The 27,430-nt window shown below is 43.9% G+C and overlaps 1 protein-coding gene across 5 annotated transcripts in view; it reads right to left on the minus strand.

Annotated features, from left to right (window-relative positions):
• Positions 1-27,430, minus strand: part of ENOX1 (ecto-NOX disulfide-thiol exchanger 1) — a 617,728-nt gene that overhangs the window by 129,185 nt on the left and 461,113 nt on the right. For all 5 annotated transcript variants that reach the window (XM_066380846.1, XM_066380849.1, XM_066380848.1 and 2 more), the window contains 2 exons: positions 19,983-20,195; positions 1,489-1,595 (listed from right to left, as the gene is read on the minus strand). In XM_066380846.1, coding sequence (XP_066236943.1) covers positions 1,489-1,595; positions 19,983-20,195 — 320 coding nt within the window. The remainder of the gene's footprint in view (positions 1-1,488; positions 1,596-19,982; positions 20,196-27,430) is intronic.

Raw genomic sequence — 27,430 nt, forward strand, 5'->3', positions numbered from 1 at the left:
TCCTGCCACTTGTCTTTCTCTTAATAATTCTTTTAATCATGTTTTTGTTCTTTTTTAATGTGAAAAAACAAGAAACAGTCATAGAATATTCCCAAATCTGGATCATAGTTTATGCATTCTGATTTGTGTTTTAGAACCCTCAATGTGTGTGTATTTCATCATGAGCAAGGGCTCTTTCCTCCTGGAAATCAGCTTTGACTCCGGTCTCGATTCCGTGTCTGGGGGAGCACTTAGGGAAGCCTCCTTTGTCTTGCTGGCCCCTGAAAAATTAAAGAGAAATCCCACTCCCTCCTTACACTCACAATCCTGAACAGAGGAGCAGAACTACATCACTCAACAACCACTTTCTCGGGCATTTGTGAACAAAATAAAAATGTCCTTCTTAACAATAAATTGCACTAGCACTTTAAGTGTCCCATTATTGTGAAGTCGTTCAGTTTTCACCATAATAACTGTGATAATAAAGGATTCATTTGGTATTCATGTGGATATTATATCTAGTGTCATTGGTATTCAACTGTAATTTAGCATTAGCTAATGGGCACTTAAAATGCTACCCAAATGATCGATATCACAGTACTTTGTGGTTCTTCAAACTCTATATAAACCACTTATTTTACAAGTGTGAGCCAAAATCATTAAATAAATAAACCTTACCTTCTATAAGTTTGGGATTTTGAAAGGGGAATAGCATTTAGAGAACTTCGAAATCAACATGCTAGAGATGGAGAGGCATCCACATGGCAAACATTCTCTCATTTCGTAAAAACAGAAGAAGCAAACAAAGACAGTATACTTACTTTGAAATTACAGGTTCAAAGCGTACACTACACTGTGGAGTTAAAAATAACAGCCGGACGACCAATGACTAATGACACATCCTGCCCCTTCTTGGTGGCAAAGAAGGCCAAGTCTGGATGCTTTCCTTGGGGTAAATACTCACACTTCACACATGCAATTGATGCAGAAGGGTAGACTTGACTAGCCTGGCCGCCCCCCCCCCCCCCCGCGTTTGTTCTGGGAGAGGTGTGATAGTCTACTGGCTTGCACAGGGGATTGAGGTGATGATGAGAAAATGTGGGTGAAAGGCGTTCTTGCCATTTCTAGCCCAAAGAACAAAGTGTCATCATCACGCCATAGAACAGTGAGAAAAAAACAACAACACTGTATTTATTACAAACGAGTTTTCCGTTACACTTTACTTCATAATCATCAGGCAAAGTATCTTGGTTTATTTCTGAGCTCTTTACTATGAATGGAAGACATTTCTTTCTCTTTGCAGGAGAGAAAAGCACTCTATCCTGCAAGCATGAAGTTCCCTGCTTTTCTGGGTAACAAACAGATCTGAGCTGGACTTGAGGTGACAATGAGACAGAACAAGCAAGATGACTGTCCACTGTAACAAGAACCGCAATGGCTGCAGCCATACTATTCTCTGCCAATCCAGCTGTGTGATGGTGTTTAAAACGTAAAAATAAAATCACCAACCTCAGAATGTTTTCGCCAAATGTCTATGTTCTTGCGCTGAGCTTTCGAGAAATGGTCCCAAGCTTTTTGTCTGGTAGAAGCGTTGAAAACGGCCACAATCTGCTCAACTTTGGTGAACAAGGAAGTCAAACAAGACAAGTAATTTATGTTGTGATCACTATAGGGAAGCAAAGCAAAGACACTAGGAGTCTATGGATGATGTCACAGTAGAAATAACATCATCAATATCCATCCAATTTGTGCCTTTTTGTACTTACATTTTAGCAAGGTTGGGGATGTCTCTCTTCAAGTCTGTCTCCATAACTTTAGGTTAAAACAAATTCTACATATGACTGGGAAAAGTTCATGGGCACCTGCTCCCAAGCATTCTTTACCTCGTTTAAAAAGGTGACTTGGCATATCTGTACACCTATATCTATAGATAATACGGGCACTGGTGTTGGCATACAGCTATAGAGAGATAGAAGATGGGATGCCTGGGTTGTGGGCTTGGAGGTGAAGTTGAGGCGGAGTGGCTGAATAAGGAAGACCCACACTTCTATCTTTATCTCTTTTGAAAAAAGAGAGGAGGCAAGTGCAGCCCCCTGAAGACATGTCGGTGTCCAAGTTCTACGTTGGCACAATGAGTATCTGTGCCATATAGCCCTTCAGTCTCAGGGCCATTTTTACTCCTTGGTTCCTTTTCCTTCCTCTGGTGCACCCAAGGCAGCCAGCCCTCCAGCCCTCTGGCAGGGAAGAGGAGTCTGCCTCCACATCAAGACAGACCAAGACTCACCCAACCAGCAGCCCTGCATGCACATCTTATGTCGACACCACATGGCACCCTCCCGACCACATACCATCTCCATTATTCCATTTGCCCTTTCATAAGGCTCCCCACCCTCTGGCTCCCAACCCTTGAAGCTCCAATCCTATCACTTTGATTCCATTTAAACTTCTGTGGCTTGCAGTCGTGGTGCTTTTGGAATGATGAATGTTGAAGGTTTGGCTATACAGAGAAACAGACGGGCTCTTAGTAGTGGATGTTATGGGTGGGGCCAACCAACTGCAGATTCAGTCTAGTAAGCATGGGATTAAGAAAATATAGCACTGAATTAACCATAAAATTAAACAAAAACTTCTAAGTATTTAGTTAGGAAGGCATTGTTAAAATTAGCTTATTGTAGATGCTAATATTCCATCAAACACAACTGTTTCTTAAGTGATTTCCAAGGCTCTATTATAAAAAAGGACATCAAAGCTCTTCCAAATCTTCCAGGTGTCCAAAGAATGTCAAAGAGTAATAGGATAATCTGCACAGAAGAACACCACCTGGAGCCACAGTTTTACAAATTAGCGCACAAAATAGATGAGCATACGATGGAACAGAGGAAAAAAGGAGAGGCCATGCACTCCCCACATGGTAAGCATCTTAAAATGCTAACAAGCGCCTACTTCCCAACTGATGGGCAGTTTTCACAGGGTCTGTTTAACATTTACTGTTTTCCACCTCAAGAGAATCCCAACTCCAATCCTACTTACTTATCAACTTTATCATCATGTCACACAATGAATTTATGTCACTCAGTTCTATCTGGAGGACTTGCCATCAGCTTATCTCGCACTCTCTGAGTGTGAGGGGCCTCTGTCTCCTCACCACGCCTGGAGGAAGTAAACCTGCCAGACAGGCGGAGCTGCTCTGAGGACTGCCCTGCCCCTGACCCCCCAGCCCCCAGGGCTGGGCTGGGCTGCCCCCGTGGTGGACAGAGGAGAATGGCGCAGTGCCACCACCTGGCTTCCTGCTGTACTGTCTGCATGTACGCTGGGTTCACCGGGGACTTCAGGCTGCCTTCTGCATGGGCAACACAGAGCAGTCGGCTCAAAATGCCCTGGTGGAGCCCACTGTCAGGTGATTATTTGGCCAGGATACAGGGGGTATTGACCGCAAGAATGTTAGAGTAAGAGGCCCCATTGCTTTTAACAGTAGATAGAGCTCTTTGATTGGCATCATTTAGAAGAACAAGAACTCTGGTGTTCTGACACCAAGCCTAAGGGGAAGGGACAGTAGGGATTGAGGCTAAGAATTTGGGTGATGATCAAAATTCTGCCACCAATCAAGACAGACTGTTAATAAAGGAGAAACACTAAAGAGAAAATTATGCGTTTCTATAGCTGTGCGTGTAGAGTCGGAGTCGGGAAGGTACAAGAGATCAGTAATGCAGATGGAGGAGTACGAAGGAAAGCACTTACAAGAAAGACCTAATGGCCAGAACTGTACACGCTCAAAGGTGAAACTAGACTCCCTAATAGTTACTCAAGTCATGCACTATTGCAGATAGTCTCTGTTTGAGGCTAAGTGCCTCAGCTGCTTAGAACATACTATTACCGTATGCCAGGGCATAAGTTCATTCATCTCCCATTCGTTTGTTCAGCAAACATCTGAGGTCCTATTGACCACCAGACACTTGACTGATTGCTAGAAATATATGATTACGACACTCCCTTGCCCTTGATGTGATTACAGGGAGAAGGAAAGACAAGCAAATAGTTACCCTGTGCAAGAGAGGTGTGGATGACACGTATGGGGACAGTAAATGACTCAGTATGTGGAGTTAGGGGACCCACCCAGAGAAGGCAACATTTTCCCAGGTCTTACACAGTGAATCAATACCTGCTCAGCTGGGAAGCCAGGTTTGCGGGTTCCAAGGCTGGCATGGAACTGGTGGTGGGGATGGGCTAATGCTGGATGAGAATGAATAAAAGAAGGACCATGTATGCCAGCCAGCTTGTGAACTTCACATTGGAGGCCAGACCAGACAGATCTGAGTAGGATTTTCTCGGGAGAAAAGACGAAGGCTGGAGTGAAGGCAGAGCACTGGAGTGAAGGGAGAAGCAAGGAGCCATCTGACAAGGCAAGTTGACAGGACACAGTGTGGCTGACCTGCTACGAGGGAGGAGGGGAGGGACAGCACGTTGGCTCCAGCTGGGAAGTACATCAGAGCCTCAGAGGGTGAGCACAGGTGGAGGTCTGATAAAGGAGATAAGGAATCTGCTCCCGGCCAGGCTGAGTTTCAGGCCTGCAGGTCATCCAGAGGGAGCTGAACTACACCTGGGGGTTCAGCCTCAGAGGGTGAGCACAGGTGGAGGTCTGATAAAGAAGACAGGAATCTGCTCTCGGCCAGGCTGAGTTTGAGACGCCTGAAGGTCATCCAGAGGGAGCTGAACTACACCTGGGGGTTCAGAAAGAAGTCAGAATTCAGAGACATGCCTTCACATTTCTGGGCCTTTCTTGATTTCAAGTAACTGTATTTTTTTCAATAGGGGGACTAATTAAAAGAATAACTAAATGTGATTAATTTTATATTTCTTTTCTTATTAAGTTTTATGCTTTCCCCCAACAAAGTAACAAATAAAAAAACAAAACTCTGAAAAACAAAAACTGTGTCACTCAGCCTAGGTTAAAAAAATACTCTCATATTTATATGGTCCAGTTTACTTTTGTCTTTCAAATGAAAGTTCTTGGGCACCCAAAAGGACCCAGCAGGAGTGCTTGGGTCAGCATGACGTCATCATCATTACAGAAAAGTCACCTCAAAGCCTGTGCCCTAACGAATGTGATTCAAAGACAGCATATTTTAAAAATCATAAATGGGATGACCACTGCAATTGATGTTACAGGTGAAGGTTCTACACTGCACTGCCTCCAGCAGGGAACACCAAGGGCATGTGCACGCACTCACTACTCACTGCTTCTCCGTATAAACCATACTACTCACTCCATATGCAGTGAAGCTACAAGCAGCTACTAACAACACGGGATATTTAAAACTACTTCAAAGCCCAGAGAAGCAATACATAGCAGACAAGGTGGCATTGGTATTTGTTAAAAAATGTAGCTTGCAGAAAGTTGTGCTGCAGGCAGAGCCAATTCCGATGCACCCAGCCAGGGTCTTCACCACCTCCGTGGTCTGCAGGGCAGGGACGGAAGGCCTGCATGAGCCCCCTCAGTTAGTGTACCTCACCACTCTGCAAGGACGCCCAACACAAAGAGCTCTCAGTCCCAACACTGGCATTTCCCCTTTGCACCATGTGAGTCTTTCTCCTACATTTCTATGTTACAAGTGTTTTGCCTAAATTAGGTTATTTGAGGATCATTTAAAAGTTAAGTGACTGACTTTTCAGAAATGCTTGAATGTTGGTCTTAGATGTCATAATCGAGTCCCTCACAAGTACCCAGCAGGTATCTGTGAACGTAAGGGCAGGATACGCAAGGCTGTGCTGAAATTGGTCATTACTCTTTGCAGCTGCAACCCTCTTGTTAAATAAAGATGAACTAAGGCATATTAAAATTTTAAAGAGTTTGTTTGAGGAAAAATCAATTTGAATCGGGCTTTAACCACAATGGAATGCCACACAGGAGTTAGGGAGGGAGTTTAACGGAGAAACGGCAGAAGGAAAGGAAGGAAATGCTTGATAGGCCACAGCTTATAGCCTAGCTGGCTGTCTGTGATTGGTTGTCCTTAGGTTTCAACTGTGTGACTCTGAGGCACTGAAGGGCTGGATGTGGGTTTGCTTACATGGGCCCCCAAAATCTTGGAGTAACCCCCATCTAACAGCCTCCCTGTTGATTATTCACTGTCTTATACATGTGTAAGTGAGGAGACATGTACACCCACATGCCCATATAGATCATATTCACATATGTATATACTCTTCAAAATATCTGAAAAATCCCTAAGACCAAACCATTTACAACATATTTTTTTCAGTACTCTCCTCTACCCTAAATATTTGGACATCTGCTAAGTTCGAAGCATACTCCTAACTTGAGAAAGAACTTTACAAATGATCTTGAGAAGAACATGTCCTCAGTCTTCTCAGGAAAGTAAAGCTCAGAACAGAACATCCATTTCCCCAGAAGCAGAACAATTTACAAAAGCTTCCTGGGGAGGAAGAGGGTGCCCGGCACAAAACCTCAGATTTCTGGGCCGCACAACACTCCCGAACTTTGAGCTTGGAACAGAGGAAGCACTGGGGATGGAGGAAGAGAAAGGTCAGGGTCCTCCAGAGACATAAACACAGCTTTTTCCCTCATGTCCCACTGATGCATTCCTTCTCATAATTCCTGCACCTCCTGCATCTTTTGTTCCAGCTAAACAGCTGTGCAAGAGCCTGAAATCCATTTAGTGTCCCAAATATCTGGAGAAACTGATTAAGTCCTTACTGGCAGCAGGCCTGCCTAAATAGAGCACCTCAAACAGATCTTCTGAGCTTAATTTTTGTTTTTAATGCTATCTGGGCTCATGACAGAACCTTAACTGTAAGGTTCGGAGGAAATTGCATTTTCCTTCAAAGGATAACGTTTTTTAAATCCACTATGAATAGCTCCTAAGAGATTTTCAAAGGTAGATAACAAATGAAGTAGCAGACCTCCTCTATCCTAGCTTATTATTGTTGTGTTTAAGTACTAAAAGCTGGGTGGCATGATGAGCCTTTTGGTCCTGGACTGAAGAACGATAGTGGCAGGAATGGAGTAGTGACTGGGCTCTCAGGACACACAGAGGAACAAGACAAAGCCAGAGGGAGGAAGAGTCAGCGTGCAATACTCGGGGACATGGTGGAAGGAAGCGGCTACCAGAGATTCCCAGAGAGATTTCTGCTCACGCACTCAATCTGGCAGGCTCCGCGTCCTGAGCTCAGAGGAGCCTGCAAGTCTGTCTGGCGGGAAGCCCGGGAAACAGAGAATTAATATGGTCAAACCCATACATTAAGGAGGTATTGACTGGAATTTCAAGTTCAGGAGGAAAAAGGGCATGCTGGGCTTTTGTCTTGAGATGAGTAAAAAGAGCACTGAATGACACTGTGTCTCCATTACAGCCACAATACACCCGAGACCCAACGGCAGGCGTTCCTGAATTTACTGACTTGATGAGGACAGAGACTTGGTTTTTCTGGGGAATGGGATAGGCATACAGAGAAAGAGAAACATACTGATCAAATTATTTTTAAAAAGGCCCTGGTCAGTTGGCTCAGTGGTAGAGTGTTGGCCTGACATATGGATGTCTTGGGTTCAATTTCCAGTCAGGGCACCCAAGAGAAGCACCCATCTGTTTCTTCCCTCTAGCTTCTCTCTCTCTCCTCCTCTCCTGCAGCCATGGCTTGACTGGAGTGAATTGGCCCTGGGCATTGAGGATGGCTCCATTGCCTCCGTCTCAGGTGCTTAGAAGAGCTTGGTTGCTGAGCAACAGAGCAATGCCTCTGATGGACAGAGCATTGCCCTATATGGGGCTTGCTGGGTGGATTCGGGGGGGGATGCATGTAGGAGTCTGTCTGTCTCCCCTACTCTCACTGAATAAAAAAAGTAAAAATAGATTATAAGAAAAGTAGGAAATGGCAATGTTGTTCAAATAAATGAAAAGATATAAGATAGACAGTGACTGTTTAAGCTTTGTCTAAATCCCAGTACATTTCAGGGAACTGTAGATCCCCTTATAGATGCATGTGTTCAAATGTTTTGAAAAGTAACAAAACAAAAATCCAAGAGATTATTACTGTAATAGTTTCTTATAATATATCTCATTTATTAGGCTTTTTAAATCCAATAAATCCTCCTGCCTAGATTATCCCTGTTGATTAACACACATACATAAGAAAAACAGAATACAATAAAAAGCAAAGCCCACTTTCTCATCCCAACTGCCCCCCTACCCAGTATCTCTCTCAAGGGAACTTACAGATTCTAGCATATCTATCCAGAGAAAACATTATGTGGATAGCATACACTGTATATATTTTTCTATGTGTAACCTGTTTTTCACTTACACAAAAGTGTTAATATTATATACACTGTGCTGCATCTTGCTTTTTCACTCAACATATCTTCAAAATCTATTCATATATATAATAAGGCTGCAGTGAACATTCTCAGACATATCTCCTGACAGTCTTAGATATCTTTATAAGAACTTCTTAGCAGCGTGAAGGAAAGGAGAGCATCTGAATTTTTAATTTTTGAGAGCTAAATTGCACTCCATTTTTATACCCATTTCTCACTAAGTGTTTGTCAGACTGTTTTCTTATTTGCTTGTCAATAGTTGGTAATCGAACATTTATTTTTTGCCATTCCTGATAGATGAGAATAGGTATGAGTTGTATGCAGAAGAGCTACCTACACTTGTAGCTTCATGATTAATCACAGGAACAAGTCCGGAGAGTCACCAAATCCCATTTTATCAGTAGTTGACTCCTTGCTAAGGATGATTATCTAGCAGGAAGGGGAGACAAATGGTGACCGTGCTGTCCTCTGAATCGCCACCAAGTTCATTAATGACGCTATGAAAATTACATAACAGCAGTTGGCTATTTCTAATTATTTAGGTTTACTGGGATAGACACTACACTTGATGATTTAAAATTAGTTTTCAAAGCGTGTTCCTTGGACCAGCATTACCATGATCTTTTGGGAACTTATTAGAATACAAAAAAAAAGCTCAGCTCCAAGACCTATCGAATAGAAACAAACTCTAGGGCTAGGTTCCAGCAAACTGCTGGTTTTTTTTTTTAAATACATTTTCTCAGTTTTATTCAGATATAATTGACATCTAACACTGTATAAGTTTAAGGTGTACAACATGGTTTGATATATGTGTATATTGCAAAATGTAAAATACATTTTCTCAGTTTTATTCAGCATCTAACACTGTATAAGTTTAAGGTGTACAATATGATTTGATATATGTGTATATTGCAAAATGATCACCACAAAAGTACATCACTATGCGTTGTTACAATTTTGTTTCCTATAATGACAACTTTTACGATCTATTCCCTTAGCAACTGTCCTATGTGCAGGTCAGCACTGCTAACTGTACTCACCATGGTGCACATTCCATCCCCAGGACTCACTTATCTCATAACTGGAAGTTTATACCTTTTGGCCCCCGTCACCCATTCCTGCCACGCCACTCTCTGCCTCTGGCAACCCCACATCTAGCAAGTTTGTACCATGGGTTTATGTGTTTTTACTACAGGCCGCAGTCTTATGATCACTGTGAAGTATAAAAAGCCAGACACTGTACTAGATTCTGGGGATCAAAAGATCTCCATCCTGACCAGTCAGTGGCGCAGTGGATAGAGCATCAGACTTGGACACGGAGGACACAGGTTTGAAACCCCGGGGTCACCAGCTTGAGTGTGGGCTCATCCAGCTTGAACACAGGGTTGCTGGCTGGAGCAAGTGGTCACTCGGTCTGCTGTAGCTCCCCAGTCAAAGCACATATGAGAAAGCAATCAATGAACAACTAAGGTGCCACACGAAGAATTGATGCTTCTCATCTCTCTCCCTTTCTCTTTGTCTGTCCCTCTCTCTGTCTCTCTCTGTCTCTGTCACACACACACACAAATAAAAAAAAAAAAGATCTCCAAACACTGCTAGTCCCTGCAGCCCTGCGGGGTGGGAGTTGGTGGGCAGCTATATACAGGTGTCCCTGCTATCTCAGAGTTGACTTTATGATATTTCACTTTCATGAAAGACCTAATATCGGTGCCTGTTTTTGCTAACTAAAAAAAATCTAAAGAGGATTTTCACTTTTATGAAGAAAAGGGAAAACAGCGTTGAGTCCGTGTTTGCAGCGGCTGATACAGAGGCAGTGCTCCCCTGCTGTGGTGCACATTCAGCCGTGGCTCCTTCAGGCCCTTCTTAGAACTGCACACAGCCCTGAGCTCACAGAACCTTCGCAGGACGCTGTAATTCTGGATGGGTGGGGGGTGGGGAAGGGCCTGGCCATGACCGGATCACAGGGCGGAAGTGTGGGGAGGAAGCTGGCGGAGAGGGCCAACGGAGGCGGGAAGGGCTGAAACTTGAAGATGAATGGAATTTTCTCCTGCAAAGAAGCCAAACTTTGATGTTATGATAGGGTGAGCACCTGCTTTTACCCCTCTCAAAAAGTGTACCGAGGAATCTTAGCACACACTTTTGTCTAAAATGCATTTGGCCCTATTTTGGGTTATCACTGTGGTGGAATAACGAGCCACAGCAGAAGAAACTGGAGGAGGTGGGGCCAGGGCATCCTTGCAGGACCACACTATGTCATGTGAGAGGGAAGGGAGAGATGGCAGCCTGTGTTGGTCAAGTCTTTGCTCTAACTAGCTGTGTGGTTTGAAGAAAGCCTCTCTCTGTTCAGCTCCCAGGACACTGGGGATGGGGCTGACAATCCTGACTATCTTTTCTAGCTCTGTGATCCTACCAAACAGGGGTTAGGACACTTTCTGCAAAGGAAGATGGTAAATATTTTTGACTTTGAGGGTCACACAACTACCCTGCTGGAGAAGGTGTCTCTGTACTTAAGCAGTTTGTCTCCTTAAACAGGAATGCTCTCATTTGTCTGTGGCTACTTTCCACCACTCTCTCTGGGTACAGACTCCTTTGGTTTGAGCATGAGCATTAAGTATACTCCTTTTCTTTTTCTGAAGTTAGAAGCAGGGAGGCAGAGAGACAGATTCCTGCATGAGCCTGACTGGGATCCACCTGGCATGCCCACCAGGGGGCGATGCTCAGCCCATCTGGGCATTGCTCCATTGCAACTGGAGCCATTCTAGCACCTTAGGCAGAGGCCATGCAGCTATCCTCAGCGCCTGGGCCAACTTTGCTCCAATGGAGCCTTGGCTGTGGGAGGGGAAGAGAGAGACAGAGAGAAAGGAGAAGGGGCAAGAGTAGAGAAGCACATGGGCACTTCTCCTGTGTGCCCTGGCCGGGAATAGAACCAGTATACTCTTTTTTGGTTGCATAAAGAGTCATGAACACATTATCTCTGCACTAAAGTTAACTTCACACTTCACTTTTCTTCAAATCTGGTTTGAAAGTGTCCTGGCTTGAAAAACAATTTGTGAAATTTTTTTATGTGTGGATTCTTTCCAAAGTAGTGCAGGGTCTGCTTGCTCATAGCCCCCCTTCCCCTGCCAAGCAACCACACACACACACACAGACACGCGCGCGCACACACATACACGCACACACACGCGCGCACGCACACACCTCCTCTTTACACTGGAAGTGGCTTCTCCTGTCCCTACAACTCGGGTCATGTCAAGGTATCATGGTTTTCATTTTTAGCTGCCAAAGTTAATCTTTCCTGAATTGCAATGCTTCTCTAAATACATACTATGTTAGTTCTTAAAATTTAGCCTTCTACAATTCTCTCTTGTCGCAGATTGTGAGACTTAATTTCTCTCTCATATTTTGCTATCATTAAAATTTTCCTCTCAAATGTTATTACTGTAGTGGTATTACTCGGCTCAGTTTCTGTATTTCCAGGGAGAGTGAAAGGAGAGATACCAAAAAAGGCACAACTCAGTCCTGGCAAGTGTCCAGCATGCTCTACTGTCGGTTTTGCATCCCGTGGAACAGAAATGTGCTCATCTTTGATCTGGAAGATTTATTAGAACCTTTTCTCTGGACATTGATCCCCTATGATCAGAGGTGTTTTTAATAAGAATTATGCTTCCAGCACTTAAAACATTAACAAAGAACAACTATCGGTATGATTTTGAGAAGAAAACCTGTCGAGTTGCTAAAGCAGTTCGGGGACATTTTCCCCACGGATGAATGAATGAAGGATAGCAACGATAACCACAGACATGGGGAAACATTTTAACACTTCATAAAGCTCTTTTTTCATAGCAGGGACATAGGAGCCAAATTTCCCCTGACGGAAATAAAAATGTTCAGCTGAGATGTTCCTAGGAAGTGATTTCAGAAAGAGCTTTTTAGGCAGAAGAAATGTGGATGAGGACAGCAATCTGCCTGAAGGGGGGGGGTCACGGAGATCAGAACGCCCTCACATTTCACTGCTGTACTACTCCGCACACCACCTGTCACTTCATAGGAATCTAATAAATACTTGTGGGTGAATTTCATCGTTCATTCAAGCACCCGAGGCTTTTATGATTTCAGTCAGGAGAAGAGACAAGGATGTGACAGAGGAGGTGGCCAGTGCTAGGTGTAGCGTCTTGGATAAGATTTATGGCCAATTTGCAGCACCAGCAGCCAATTTGCAGCACCTGAGGGCTCATAAGCTCTCAGGATTGAAATGTGGCTTAATATTCACCTTGTGGTCCAGCGGATGTAATGTCCACGGCAAGGCAGAAGTAGGACATGTGGAGGAGTTCCTACTCTTGGTTCTGTGATCAGCTCAGGAGCATTTGACATTGTGGCTGGGACCCAGCCCATACTTGCAGTTAGACATTCAGAGATAATAAAGGATTAAAGTCATTGAAATAATAAGGACAGAAGAATTTTCCAAGTGGGAAGGGAACTAAGGGGGCTGTCTTGTCAAACCCTTTTACTGCAGAGGAAAAAAAACTGAGAAGCTTAAAAGACTTTCCTAAGATCACCTGGCCAATCAATGATGGAGCTGGGATTAGAATCAGGACCTCTTAGTGCCTAATCAAAAGTCTCTCTACTATCTGCTATTTTCAAGATCTAAGATGAGGTTGATGCCAGTTCCTTTCATAAATGTATAAAGCATATTTGCATGATAGTTCTAACCTTTCCAATCTTCAGGTTAAAATAATATTAATAACAGTAATATAATGCTGCTATTGTAAAATTCTCAACTGAAATATATCATATGTATTCTACTTTTGGGGGAATGGTATACCAGCACAAAGTCAGTTGAGATCATGGTTTACTCAAATAACCAGTATTTAGAATATGTTTTATAATTATTGGGTTCTAGCTCAATTTCTAACACCACCATTATTTTCATCTATGATATCTGATTAATAACCAGTATTTGTTGTACTGAGGTACTTCACAAGAATTATGCCAGACCTGGGAGCAGTGCAGTGAGAACAGTAAATGGCTCCTCTGTCTCTATTTAGCCTGAAACCTCGCTAAAGGAAAATAAAAAACAATAAACAAAATCCTGATGCTTAGACAATAACAAAATACTCAAGTGGACAGTATGAGCAGGTGCTGCAGAAGGCAGGAGAAGGTCTCATGGAGGACCAGCTGGGCTTCAGTTCTGTCCTGAGGACAAGGGGGTAGCACTAGAGGCAAAGGCTTCACTTTCTAGTCACATGGTAACATTTACACCTGGTGAGATGCCAGCACACTTCAACTCCGCCTGTAAACTGCATTGACAGTGAGAATACCCACCTCTGATTATTACACACACACACACGGCAGGAGAAAGTAAACTGTACAAGGAGCCAACAGCCTTGGGTTCTAATCTGCCCGTGAATTGCTAAATGACCAAGCCCTATTATGTCTGATCCCTGAGCCTCAGTTTCCACCTCTGTAAAATGAAGGGTTGGAGCCGAGATCCCTACGGTCTCCTCTAGCCTGACATTCTACAATTTCTAATTCTCCATACTGTTCATAATATGTATGGCGTGTATGCTCTAATATTAATAAACCCCTTTCCATTGCATCTGCTCCCCTTGCCTTTTCCTACCTTGTTCCTTTCTCTCTCCTTATTACATGCTCTCTCACCAGGAAGCATGTTGGCAAAGTACCAACGTGGGAATATCACGGAGTGTTTAAATTTTCATTAGATGTGAGTGTGTTGAAACAAGGCATGCACAATTGATCATCTTGGCATGCATGTTAATAACTGAATGCTGTGGCGCATGCTTCCTGAACTTTATAAACAAACTCCTCTCTGAAGTTTGAAAGGGTAAGCTTTGCTCATACCCAGAACACTGAAAGTGGGCAGGCCTATGAGGAGTTCCTATGAAGTATACATTTTTTAAAAGCAAAGAAGATCAAAACACAAAAGTGTCTCAGTTGGGAAACCTGGGGAAGTGTCTGCCAATGGACAGTTTAAGAAATGACACGAACATGAGACAAGGATGATAGAAGGTCAGAGTAACATATGAATGAGGTGATTCACATGCGCTGGAACTTTTTCTCTTCTATATCTAGCAAATGAGATCTGCCCAGCTGGCCCAGAAAGGAAGAGACAGCCTGGGTGCCACACCCGGATAGATGACATCCTCATCTGACAGCCTCAGTAACTGCACATCCATGTTCGGAAGGAAAAAGTGATCCCAAACAGAAGTGAATGGATGCTGTATTCCCCCAAAATCTTGACTGGGTTTAGCTGCTGCCCCTTGATGTGTTAATCCAAAGTTCAGATGGAAACAATGTCTATTTGATTATATTTAATAGCTGATCATGGGGTGAAGGACAGAGATATGAGAAAAAAGATTAGAACTTAAACACATGTTGATAGAACACGTCACCAACAAAGCTGAAGGTAAATGCCGGGCTTTGATGTTTACTTTGAAATAAATCACATATTTGCTTGATGACATTAATGGCTCTTAATCTTTTTCCCTTTGAGCAAATGTTACTTGCTCAAATATGAAAGCACGGACAAATATGACAAGATAGGGAGAATGGTGCATCTGATTCAGCTTAACAGACTAACACTTAGTGAAATTCCCTTCTCCTGCTCAATCAATGGGCTATTTCTCGCAAACTGTATGTAGGAACTCTCACTTTCACTGTCTTTGGAGCTTTGCAATGTACAAAGTTTCCTGGAAGTTGTTAAATAAGCCCTCCCTCCAGGACACCAGGCCGGCCACACTCGCTGTAACAAGCTAGTTCATCAATACACCTGCTTCCCAACTGTCTCAGGACATTCTCCCGACACTCTGGCTTTTTGATGGAGAGGCTGCCATGGGTGCTGTGGATTGGAGCATGGACATGGGGGGAATATCCACATGGAGGGAGCCCCCCGGGCTCCTTCTGAACAGCCAACCACTTGGGAGAAAGCAAGCCGAGATGCCGTTCCTGAATTTTGGTGCTTAACAACCTAACCTAATTCTAAGTGAGAAAGACAAAATGTGATTCCTAGGGTGCTTGCCAGGAATCAGTGCAGATAAGTGGGGGCATGGCAGGTTCTGCTTTGGACAAATACAGCGAGTATGTCAATCACTGTGACTTTAACAGTTACTGTTTTAAAAGCAACTCTATGCACTGACACCAAAGTTGCCACCCTACCATAATGAACCGAGCTAGAAAAAGCAAAAATGATGGTTGAGACAAATAAACATAACTCCAGCAAACATGACATGAGATAGATTTAAAATGGAAAGGATAATGAAATGAGCACCCACCTACAGTTCAGCCAGGCTACTGCAAATATTTTTATGATAAATGTTAGGATTTGGTTCTTCTTTGCATCTGGGGAGTACCAGCTTTATAAAAGCAGAGCGAAGAGCAGGAAACATTTCGGGGCTGCTCAGTGAGAGGCGATCTTCCTGTTCTGCCTCACGGGCTCCCTGTCACCTTGGGCTCACAGTGACGGTATCTCCCGTCACCTTGGGCTCACAGTGACGGTGTCTCCCGTCACCTTGGGCTCACAGTGACGGTGTCTCCCGTCACCTTGGGCTCACAGTGACGGTGTCTCCCGTCACCTTGGGCTCACAGTGACGGTGTCTCCCGTCACCTTGGGCTCACAGTGACGGTGTCTCCCGTCACCTTGGGCTCACAGTGACGGTGTCTCCCGCCTCCACGTCCTCCTGAAGGCTCTCGGCTCTCAGTGACTCACAGGGGGGCTTCTCAGGCTCTGTGTGGCTGGGATATGCACCCCTCCTCCAGCACTGAAGGCTGTCAGATCAGCTAGAAATTCTGTCATCTCCATTGATATCTGCTGGCTGCTGAAATATTCTCCAAAATCAAATACTAGACTAAGTGGGATCTCCCAAATAGTAACAGGAATATGAGAAATTGTTGGGAAGTTAGTTGTAATTGGGAGTATATAAAAAATTTTTTTTATTGACTCTTCTATTTCCATTCTGCTTATATCCTCTAGCCTGCCACAGAGTATTGGTCAGAAATAGCAATTTCCAAGTATAGCTAGTGAGCTCTTTTTATGATTTGCCTGATTACCCATGCAAACTGAAAATTCATTATCTGCAGATATATCTCACACTAAAGCCAAATGTCTTCATGAGGTCCCTGGACATTTCTGACCCCACGTTTCAGGCTTCCTTCCTGCCTTCCTCCCAACTTACTCATTCGTTCACTCACTCAACACCAACGATCTGTTGCATTTCTATGTTCGAGACACTTGATATATATTGATGACTAAAAGCAACATATCATTTCCTCTGTAATGCTTGTTATAATCATCAGGAGCAGACATATCCCTAAATCATTACATGTTTTGTTAAGTGCTCCAAAGAAAGGATCTACATAATAAGACCCAGTGATGGTGAACCCACTAGGAGGGAGGGGATCAGAAAGGCCTCTCTAAATGAGTAGCTTTTCAGCCAAGACCTAAAAGAGGAGAAGGGCTCAAGGATGCAGAGAGTGGGGGGAGGAGCACAGCAGACACAGAGAACAGATGTGTGAAGGCTCGGGGGTAGCAGGGGGCTTTGAGGGGCCCAGCAGGAAGGATGACACATAGGGAAAACCAACACTGGAGAACCAGGCATGGACAGCTTTGTAAGTTAGGGAGAGTGCGTACGATGAGTATTATTTAAATTGGAATGGGAGGCTCCTCAGGGAGAAGGGGGAAGATACCATCTGAGTTGTATCAGATGATGTGTGGAAAGCAGACTGAACAGAGTAAAAGTAGGAAGGAAGGAGCTACAGGGGTGGGCAAAAGTAGGTTTACAGTTGTTCGTATGAAAAAATATATAATACAAAAATAAATAATAACACAAGAATAAACTCAGTGTTTTGCGTACTCACAGCTGTAAACCTGTGTTTGCCCACCCACTATGTGTACGGCAGAAACTGCGAATGCCTCCCAGTGGCCAGTGGCCCCTTCCTCCTTGCTAGAACTGCAGTTTTATTCTGGAGAGCAAAGGGCCAAAAAGCACATTTCTTATTTTCCTTGTAGGCAGGCAAGGCCACACTCTGTAACTGCACAGTCAGACATCAGTGAGAGTCTGCTTGAGGGTCTTTTGGCATGTTTTCCTTTCTTTCTCTAAAGTTTTATTTTCTTCCTCCTCTTTTTCTTATGTGATTCCAGCCTATAAAAAAAAAAAAAGATGCGAGGGCAGGAGCAGCAGCAGTCGTCTAGACAGCCGCTGTGGAGAGCCGAGTCACACCACAGGAACCTCAGGCCTGATGGCCTCGGGCCCTGAACTGGTGCCAACAAACGCGACAAGCAGGATTCTATGTGTATGAAAAGGAAAAAACTCCCTTCATTTTTGGTATGGTACCCTGTTACTAACAGGTGGCCCAGCATCTAGCTGCCATACTGGGCAAGCATCCTGTCCAGGCAGCCTGCAGGGGCAGTGGCACTTAAAGTGAGGACAAGCCGGCCTTTCTAAAGGTGGAGACAACGGGACTTCCTGAGGGCCCAGATGTGGGGTATGGCGGTGGGAGGTAGTGGGTGTAACAATGACAAGATTTCAACTTGAGAAGTTATAAAAATGGGAAGGGAAACCCAGAAGAGGAACAGGTTTGAAGATTAAAAGCAAGAGGTCAATTTCTGACATGTACAGTGCAGTACCTGAGAGGTCTCTGCAAGAGGAATCTCCACTCCTCTGGTGTTCACGAGGTGGGACCGCCCGCCAGAATGCCCGGCCCTGCGCAGCCTTCATCCTGTTCCTCTGAGCCAGTGAGGGAGCCGCCTGCCTGGACACACACTCACCCCATGTGGCCCTCCGTGCGCACCTGCAGGGCAGGCTCCCGGGGAAGAGGCCTGTGGACGGCAGTGCTGCCGGGGCAGATGCTAGCCCCCTTAGGAAGCCCGTTATCCATCACTGCTGCAGCTGAAACGCTGAGGTCTGCATCTCACACACTGGACTTGTCTGGCTCTCTGTGGTTTCGAATCTAGGCAAGCTTATACCCGTCTCATGTGAGGCAGCCACATCGCCTTCTTTCAGCCACATGATTGGGACCTTATTTTAATAGGGGCTTCTTCAATAGACATTGCCAAAGAAAATGAAATTCCTCCCCTTTTCTAATACGTGGCTGTCTTGGTCTTCACTGTTCGAGTCAAGGAGTCAGTCTTCCCGACCAGATGAGAATGTAAACTGCACAGGAACAAGAACTCATTTAGAATGGTTGTCAGTAATCACTCTATTTTTCAGGCATTAGGCTTCTCGCCATACTTCACAGGCACTGTATTAGAACCATGTAGCTTTTCCCTCTTCTCCTTCTCTCCATCATTAATTTACCCTTACCTCCCTCTACCGGCTAACCCACCCTTTGCTTCCCTCCTTTGAAAGGTAGTTCCAATGTTAGTGTTCTTTATCCTATCCCCAATGACCCTAACTTCAGAACTGCTGGACACACACAGTTGGGTAAAGGGTCATTCCTCGTGACTGGGGAATCTAGGTGAGGTGGTCTGATAGTGGCCTGTACGAGATAGAGCAGTTCTGTTTTTCCTATTCCTTCTGTGTAAACACAGGTGTCCCAGTTTGGTCTCATACTGGGTATGTGGTCACCTATCAGAGTCTATGTTTGAGAGTTTCTTAGATGATATTTTAAGTTGCTACAAGAATGGGCTTTGAGAACAAAGTCATAGAAAACAGTTTTATACTATAAGATCCTGGTTTTTCATGCCCCTCTCTCTTCCCATGCTAACAGACACATTCTCCCTTGGCTTTACACTGGTGGAAGAGGTGGTAGGCATTTTGATACACTATGTCGCTGACAATAACACTTATTTTCAGAATGAATATGTAAATTGCACCTGGAATGGAACAGAGCGTAGTATTGTTACAGTGTCCTTCAATATTCAATAGCCTTTACCCAGCAAGACGACATCAGTGGCTGTGACGCATTATGCTGCTGTGATGTTAACTATAGGCACAGATAGAGTGCGCATAAAGAATATATATGCCCTTTTTTTGAATAGAGCCTTGGGTAATTACCCTGACTGTTGTTCTATGAGAATGCCCCACTTATACCGTCATCATGTAGGATGCAGACATGAAAAATCACCAGCATTAAGTAATTAAGGCAATTGGTTTTTCCAAATGAAGAAAGAACAAAGATAAATAAAGCTGCTGAAAAATCTCTACTCCTGAGTTGCCCGTGTTGACACCCAAAAGCTCACCTCACAGAAAGGATCCGAGGAGGAGTTTTCCTGACAGTACCTTCTTCCTATACAGAGCCCAAGGACAAGTTTTCCTGACAGTACCTTCTTCCTACACAGAGCCCAAGGACAGTGTGTTCAGGGTCTCTCTTCCCACTGCCAGCACTAGAAGGACACGTGGGTGTGCAGACAGCCCGCAGGTGCGGTGTGCACTGTGGTGGGTCCAGCAGGCACACGTGCAGCTGGCTGCCCTGCCCTGGTGGCCGGGCTGGGTGTTCTGAGGAAAAGCTACAGAAACGTTGCTCACCTTGAGAAGTAAGCTCTCAGGGTTCCTCCGTGTTCCTCCATGTTGCCACAGAACATGAAATAGGTTATGAGGCTTGCCATTCCATATGGAGTAGAATGGGAAATTATTGAACTACTTACCCCCAAATGAAAAAAATAAAATGAATACAAATGAAAAGGCAAAATCACAACAGGACAGATGGCCCCCAAAATCTTACTTACATTGAGTGAGGATTCCGGTTAGGGCATTTTTAAAATTCTCCTTGGCTTCTTCCATCTCTTGCTCGTGGGTGGCTTTTTCATTCATTAGCCGGCGGACGTGACTGTTGGCCGACTGCACCATGGAATAGAACTGGTTTGCCGAACGCCGGTTCACCTCCCCTCGCTCAATCCAGGACAGGAGCACTGTGATAGCCTCGGAAAACTTGCTATCATCTGGAAATGGAAAACCGCTCAGTACAAATCATGCCAAGGCAGGAAAATATGCTTTACATTTCCTCTCCAAAGACAGAGCGCAGCCCATCCTAATGTATACACTTTCAGAATTTGACTAATTAGCCTTCCTGAGACTAATTGTTCTGTTGTCACTTAGCTTCTCTTTTCCCATCCAACTCCTTGGCAGCATAGACATACGAGAAGCAGAGGGAGAGTCACCCTCTCATTTACCGACTTGATGAGCTTAATTTTAGATCTGTTCTGGGCATTCTTCATAATCCGGTACAATTTCATTCTTCCCCCTAACCCTGACTTCTCTTTCTTGAGTCTCACTCAATGAACTATTGGTAACCTATGTGGCCTCCACTTCACTTCTTTATTCTTTCATCAGAAATATTATTCAGTGATACCAGTTTCTGGACCGCTAGAATCAGCTGAGTCAGTGTCAAACTGTGGATGACAGGTTAAATTACTTTAAAACTGGTTGTAATATAAGATATTGTTCCCAGGGTGGTAGTAGGAATAAGTCAATTCTTGTTCTACTACAGTTCAAAACTAATTTCATGTTACGTTAGTGTAACATATTTGATTAGACTAAATAAAAGAAATACTTCCTTGTTTTCAACAAAAGATAACCCAGGTAGTCAGTGTTTGCTTGGGAATGCTATTAGAAACCTATCTGACCCTGGTTTAAGGTGTGTAGGTGGGGGGGAGGGGAGTGGGAAATGAGGTTCCATTGGTAAATAGGTGATAAAGTCTCTTTCTAAGAAAATAGATAGACTTGCCTGTTTGGGAATGATTACTGGAACAGACCTGTGTTGTATGGCTTGGAAGTGGAGAAAAAGCAAGTTTGAAGGTGATTAAGTTAATTAGAACTGGAAGTTATATGCCAGTTATTACAACATTAATCAATCCTATGCTGAAGGTTCATTGCATATTTTCCAGGCCAACTTGAAAAGATGTGTCTTTCATTGGTATTTTTATACACCTGGAAAATGTAATTAAAAAAAATGCCTTACATTTTTTCATGTAAATAGCAAAATTAGAATAGAAGATTCAGATTCTTCTTTATTTATTTGACAAACACCAAGTGCTGTGTGTTGACAAACACTATGTTCCCTCCACTGGAGGAACATCAAGAGACATCCTTATGCATTGTGTGTGTGTATGTGCGTACATTCAATATATATTTACAGTGTTTATATATCATATATATTTTATATATGACTAATCATACATATGTACACATCTACATATACACACATACATATACATATATATACACATATATACACTCCAGATGAACAGATGGAGGGTGATTCATATTTGGTAAAGGAGTTTTATTTTATTTTATTCACCAGATGTTTTGGAGTCAACCATTGTTGTTAGTATTTTACACATCATACAAAATCTGCATTTGTGAAGTGTTCTGCAAATTTTGTAGAGCTCTGTAGAAACTGTGCGAGTTCCTTTTTCCCCAGAGGCCCTCCCCTGGACAGGGAGGCTGCCTGGGAGGTGCAGAGACTGCATGAAGGCAGGGTCAGCCGCACCAGTGCGTGGGGAGGGGGCACGGCCTTCTCCAGGACAGAAGCAGCCATCATCAAAGTGCTACTGATCAGCACCGTTCAGGCCTGCAAGGCGGCGGCTGTCTGGTCCAGGGCATCAAAGCTTTCTTTCTGTGCACACTTGCTTCTCTGCACTTGCATGCTTGTCAGAGGAGATAATTGGCCTGAGGAACGCCCACGGGGCACCCTGGAAGTGAAAGACCTCACATTTTCTTTAAAACCTCAACCCATAGGCACAGAACTCACTTGTTCAGTACCATACCTGGCTCACACAATTTTGTTAACTCAGGAATTTCAGTCTAAGTTCAACCCTCCGTGAACTCCAGCTGCAGTGGTTTCTCATCTCATTTCATGGACCTGAGCGGCTTGTATAAGATAAAATCCATCACACAACTTAACATTGCGTTCAGGCCACGGAGAGGCCCATAATTTAGCCTTATGTTTGTGAGAGACCCGCCGCAACCGTTACAGTCAGGATAAATTTTGCCTCTCACACTCTCTACCGCTCTCCCTGCCAATATATGTTAGGAGAATGGACCTCCAAAGAGACAGCAGGAATAAAGCTAATGCTTATAAGAAAATTTTTTTTTTGTTTCAAAAAAATAACAACAAAATAAGAACAACAAAAAAGAGAACACTGACTTCGGGTTCCATTTTTCTTTAGTGCTGTGACTTTCATCTCTGCATAACACAGAGAAAGAAAAATCCTCAACAGTTTTGTTATCGAGCTCACAAGGAGAGAAAGAGCAACATGGTCCCATCTTTCTCTCCCTCGCAAGCTGGCAGCGCTTCTTCTCTTGCCTGTGGTCACTCAGTTCATAAATATCCCAATTTACTGTCAGGAAGAAAACATATGGTTGCTCGAATTATCTAAAAACCAAATTTTGTTGTTTTCACCCCTAGACACAGAGTATACGTTCATGAGCAGATTATACTTAGCTGATAGATTTCAGAAAGAGAAAAAGCATTCTTAGGATTAGGCAATTGAAAATACACAATTTAAAAAGTAAGTAGGAGGCCTTGGCTGGTGGCTTAGGGGGTAGAGTGCTGGCCTAGTGTAGGGACTCTCAGGTTTGACTCCTGGTCAAGGGCGCACAGGAGAAGGGACAATCTGCTCCTCTCTCCATCCCGCTCCCCCTTCTCTCTTTCTCTCTCTCTCTTCCCCTCTCACAGCCAGTGGCTTGATTCAGTCAAGTATGGGCCTGGGCACTGAGGATAGCTCCTTTGGAATGCATCAGCCTCAGGAGCTAAAAATAGCTTGGTACTCAAGCACTGGCCCCAGATGGGACTGCCAGGTGGATCCCAGTCGGGATAAATGTGGGAGTCTGTCTCTATCTCCCTTCCGATCATAAAAAAAAAAAAAAAAAAAAAAAAAAGATTTTCTAGCATTTTAACAAATAATAGAATTCCATTTGCTTAAAAGAAGTACATAATCTTGAAAGCTCCCAATTTCGTCCTCATTCCTGAACTTTCTGGAATGGATACACTGATATTCAAATTAAAGGTAAAAAAAAAAAAAACTTTAGGCCCTGGCCGGTTGGCTCAGCAGTAGAGCGTCGGCCTAGCGTGCGGAGGACCCGGGTTCGATTCCCGGCCAGAGCACACAGGAGAAGCGCCCATTTGCTTCTCCACCCCTCCGCTGCGCTTTCCTCTCTGTCTCTCTCTTCCCCTCCCGCAGCCAGGGCTCCATTGGAGCAAAGATGGCCCGGGCGCTGGGGATGGCTCTGTGGCCTCTGCCTCAGGCGCTAGAGTGGCTCTGGTCGCAACATGGTGACGCCCCGGAGGGGCAGAGCATCGCCCCTGGTGGGCGTGCCGGGTGGATCCCAGTCGGGTGCATGCGGGAGTCTGTCTGACTGTCTCTCCCTGTTTCCAACTTCAGAAAAATGAAAAAAGAAAAAAAAAAGAAAAAAAAAATTTAGTTAAGGCAAAATTGGTAAGTCTAATCACTATCTGCTGCCATGCAAGAAGTCACTTTATATTAACCGAAACTAAGCTAGTGACTGTCTCAGAATGGCTGCAGAGGTGTCCTGGGAGTGGTCATTTTTTAGTATTTAACTGTTTTCAGTATCTTTCTATTTTCAATATCTAAATTCAGTTTTGCATTTAGTGAAAAGATCACTGGAAAAAAAACATCCAGAAAACAATATGAACTAATTTAAACAGGATTTAGACTTCAGCATTATTAAAGCCATTCATGTGGAAAGAAATTAACAGGGCTCATAAAGATCAGATCAGACACACTTAAGAAAAATTCCAAGTACTTTCTAAGAGCGTCTGTGGCTGAGCTCTGAACTCGGTGCAGCTTAGAACCTAGACTGTGCCGATGTGCTTTCTTCCACAGGAAGAACTCAGAGCATTGACACAGCATTCTAAAGCAACAGCAGAGCTCTTTCTCATTCAACACTGCCTGATGTTTTCTAATCAGGGTCCTTACAATGTCACACCTGAGTCTACCTCAAATGTTTTATCCCTTAATTTGCATTTTGCCCTTCAGTCAGACCCTTGGCTGCCTCCCTGTTTGTGCACATGCGTGCACAGCCTAGGCCCCACACTCCTGCTCCACCTGGCTGGTATTCTTTGCTTCAAATTCGGCCTGAGTGCCTTTCAGAAAAGAAGCTTTTCTGCACTAAGGTGAATTAGGTGCCCCTTTGCTATGTTTCCACAATTCCCTACACGTCCTACTCTTTTTTTTTTTTTTTTTACAGAGCCAGAGAGAAGGACAGACAGGGACAGACACACAGGAATGGAGAGAGATGAGAAGCATCAATCATCAGTTTTTCGTTGCAACACTGTAGTTTCTCATTGATTGCTCTCTCATATGTGCCTTGACTGTGGGCCTTCAGCAGACCGAGTAACCCCTTGCTTGAGCCAGTGACCTTGGATCCAAGCTGGTGAGCTTTTGCTCAAACTAGATGAGCCCGCGCTCAAGCTGGCGATCTCGGGGTCTCGAACCTGGGTCCTCCGCATCCCAGTCCAACGCTCCATCCACTGCATCACCGCCTGGCCAGGCTCTGTCCTACTCTTAAAGTCTTTGTCGCTCTGTGCAATATTTGCTGATCTATGGCTCTGTCTCCGGTTCCGAGAGGTTAACATGAGAATAAAACTTCCTAAAACTATTTCAATCGTCTGGTCACTCTGAGTTTCCCCCTTTCTATCTACAAGTTGTGGCAGAGGGAGGTCTACAGTTGTTTGTATGGAAAATAATACAACCATTAATAAGTAATACAAGAAAAAACTGTGTTTCACATACTCACAACTGTAAACCTACTTCTGCCCCTCCCTGTTAACTTCATTACACCTGGTTTTTAAGATTTGCAGCGATTCGCACAAGAAAGTTTCAGATTCAAAGTTGGGAAACATCAGCTGTGAATAAACATTTTAGTTTCATGATAAAGATTATTTTCACATTCCCTATCAGAGATAAATGTTCGTATGGCACCTCAGCTGGCTGATGCTCTTCTCCTTCGCCCTCTGAGGTCAGAGAGGAAGCTCTTACTATAGGCGGAGAAAGCTCAGGTGATGTCAGATAATCAACCAGAAGCACAGCCTCTACAGCCAGGCATTAACCACCTTACCAAATGGGTCAAAAATCTTTTTGAAAGCATTTTTAATTCTGAAAAGACAATAACTGTTTTTAGCTTTGTGAGGACTAAATAATAATATTATTATCCGTCACACTTCAGTGTCACCACCAGAATCCATACCCACCGCACTTCATTCCTGGTTGCTTCAGACTTACCCTCCCTTGCCTTTCCCTCTCTTCCATGTTTATTAAGCACCTGGCACACGGGAGGCATTAGAAAAAAAAATCATATGGATCAATCTTTGCTGTTCAGAGACCATAGCATGAGCCTCCTTTGGGAGCCCGCTGAAAATGTGGACTCCCCCTTAGTCAGGCCTTCCAATGCAGAACCTGCATTCTAGTGCAGGTAATTTACACGCACTGAGTGTTTGAGAAACACCGGTCGAAGCTGCTCAGTGAAAGCCAGGGAACTGGTTAGAAAGGAGCTCATCCAAGTTAAGAGCTCATCTAAGTTAAGTTAAGAGATAAAGAAATTCTGGAGAATATTGAAAAGATCTAATGTGATTCTTAAGAGCTTTGTAACTCCCTGTTCCCAAACTCCCCACTTCTTTTAAAAAATAGCTGCTTTAAACATCTGTCATGCCTATCCTGAAAAAAAATGTGAAAAAAAAATGTCAAAGACTTGGAAATGGGTATAGAGATGACTGAGAATCCTTTCAATGGAGTGCTGGGCACAGGCTCCACCCTCTCCAGGGCCCCCTGGGTTATCTGATTCTACAGGGGTATGAACTTTTGTCTTTGAAGAGGCTATTTTACAATGTTGTAAGGATAGAACATAAAATTGTGGGAAACTGATAACAATGCAAGTAAATTTTTGTCCAGTAGGAAGTATTTATAAAACCAATTTTTCTGAGCCAGTTTTCACTTCTTACTGATTCCCTCTTTAATTAAAGAGTTAAATAAGATCATTGGCACATGTTCACCTTATGTTTGTAAGGCAATCATGATTTCACCGCCAGACTGTACTTTAGCGCCCACTGAACTACAAGCCCCATGGGGTAGGGCCAGGCTGAAGTCACATCTGGGACCCCGGGGTGCAGCACAGAGCCCAGGACTCAGCAGCTGGCACTTGGTGCGCTTCCAACAAACTGATGTCCAGTTGATAAAGGGGAAAAAGAATCAAACTGGTAAGTAGTTGTTTCCTCCCCCTTGGTGTGCAGAGGGCGATCTGGACCTGAATTTCAGACCAGTGCATGGGACAAAAGTCAGGCCGTGAACAACGAATATGACAACATTAGTGGCTTCTGTACCCTCATTCACGGCTGGGTCTGTAAAGGAACAACAGGATGGGAGAGACCATGTTTGAACACAATGTATCGAGAATGAGAAATAAAAGGAAGACATTCTACAACACTTTTGTTTACAAAGACATGGGGGCACATATATACAGGTATACACACACACATACATACGCACACACACACAATAGTGCTTCTATATGGCTGTCACTGATTTCTGGCTTCTATGATAGCTGGACATAGTTCACAGTGGACAGTCATATATTGATGTACTGAAAACGGGAATTCCAGGATGGCCAAAATTGCTACTACCCGTATTCCTAAAATTTCAGTGTATCCCCACATACTGGACATCCCTAAACAAGTCTCCATTTACTGGCTGCTCAATTAACCATCAAAAGGGGTGGTGTCTTACCTGTCTTCTGAATCATGAATAGTATGAAAGACTATACACAGGTCAATATTCCCTCCTTTCCCCAACACACACACACACACACACACACACACACACAATCACAATCTCCCTAAGTACCTGTAACAATACAAAAACTAAGGGGCAATATGAAAATGCACTCATTATTCCTGCTTTGAAGTCAAGCAAAGAGTTTCTAAATGAAATGGCTTATCTTCCTTCTATGAAAGTCAATAATGCTTGAAGAAGTGGTTCGCAAACAGGTGCCTTTGCCCTAAGAAGGAAGCCTGGCTTTTAGCTAATGGAACTTTCACTTGGCTCATAGTATTATCGATCCTTACAGTCTTAGAATCATAAACACCGACAACCATCTCAGCAAATCACTGGCACCACGTCCCGCCTTTTTCCACGTGGCAGGCAGACATCAGGCCATTCTG

This window comes from Saccopteryx leptura, chromosome 4 (genome assembly GCF_036850995.1).
Source record: "Saccopteryx leptura isolate mSacLep1 chromosome 4, mSacLep1_pri_phased_curated, whole genome shotgun sequence".
In the NCBI taxonomy this organism is placed as follows: Eukaryota; Metazoa; Chordata; class Mammalia; order Chiroptera; family Emballonuridae; genus Saccopteryx; species Saccopteryx leptura.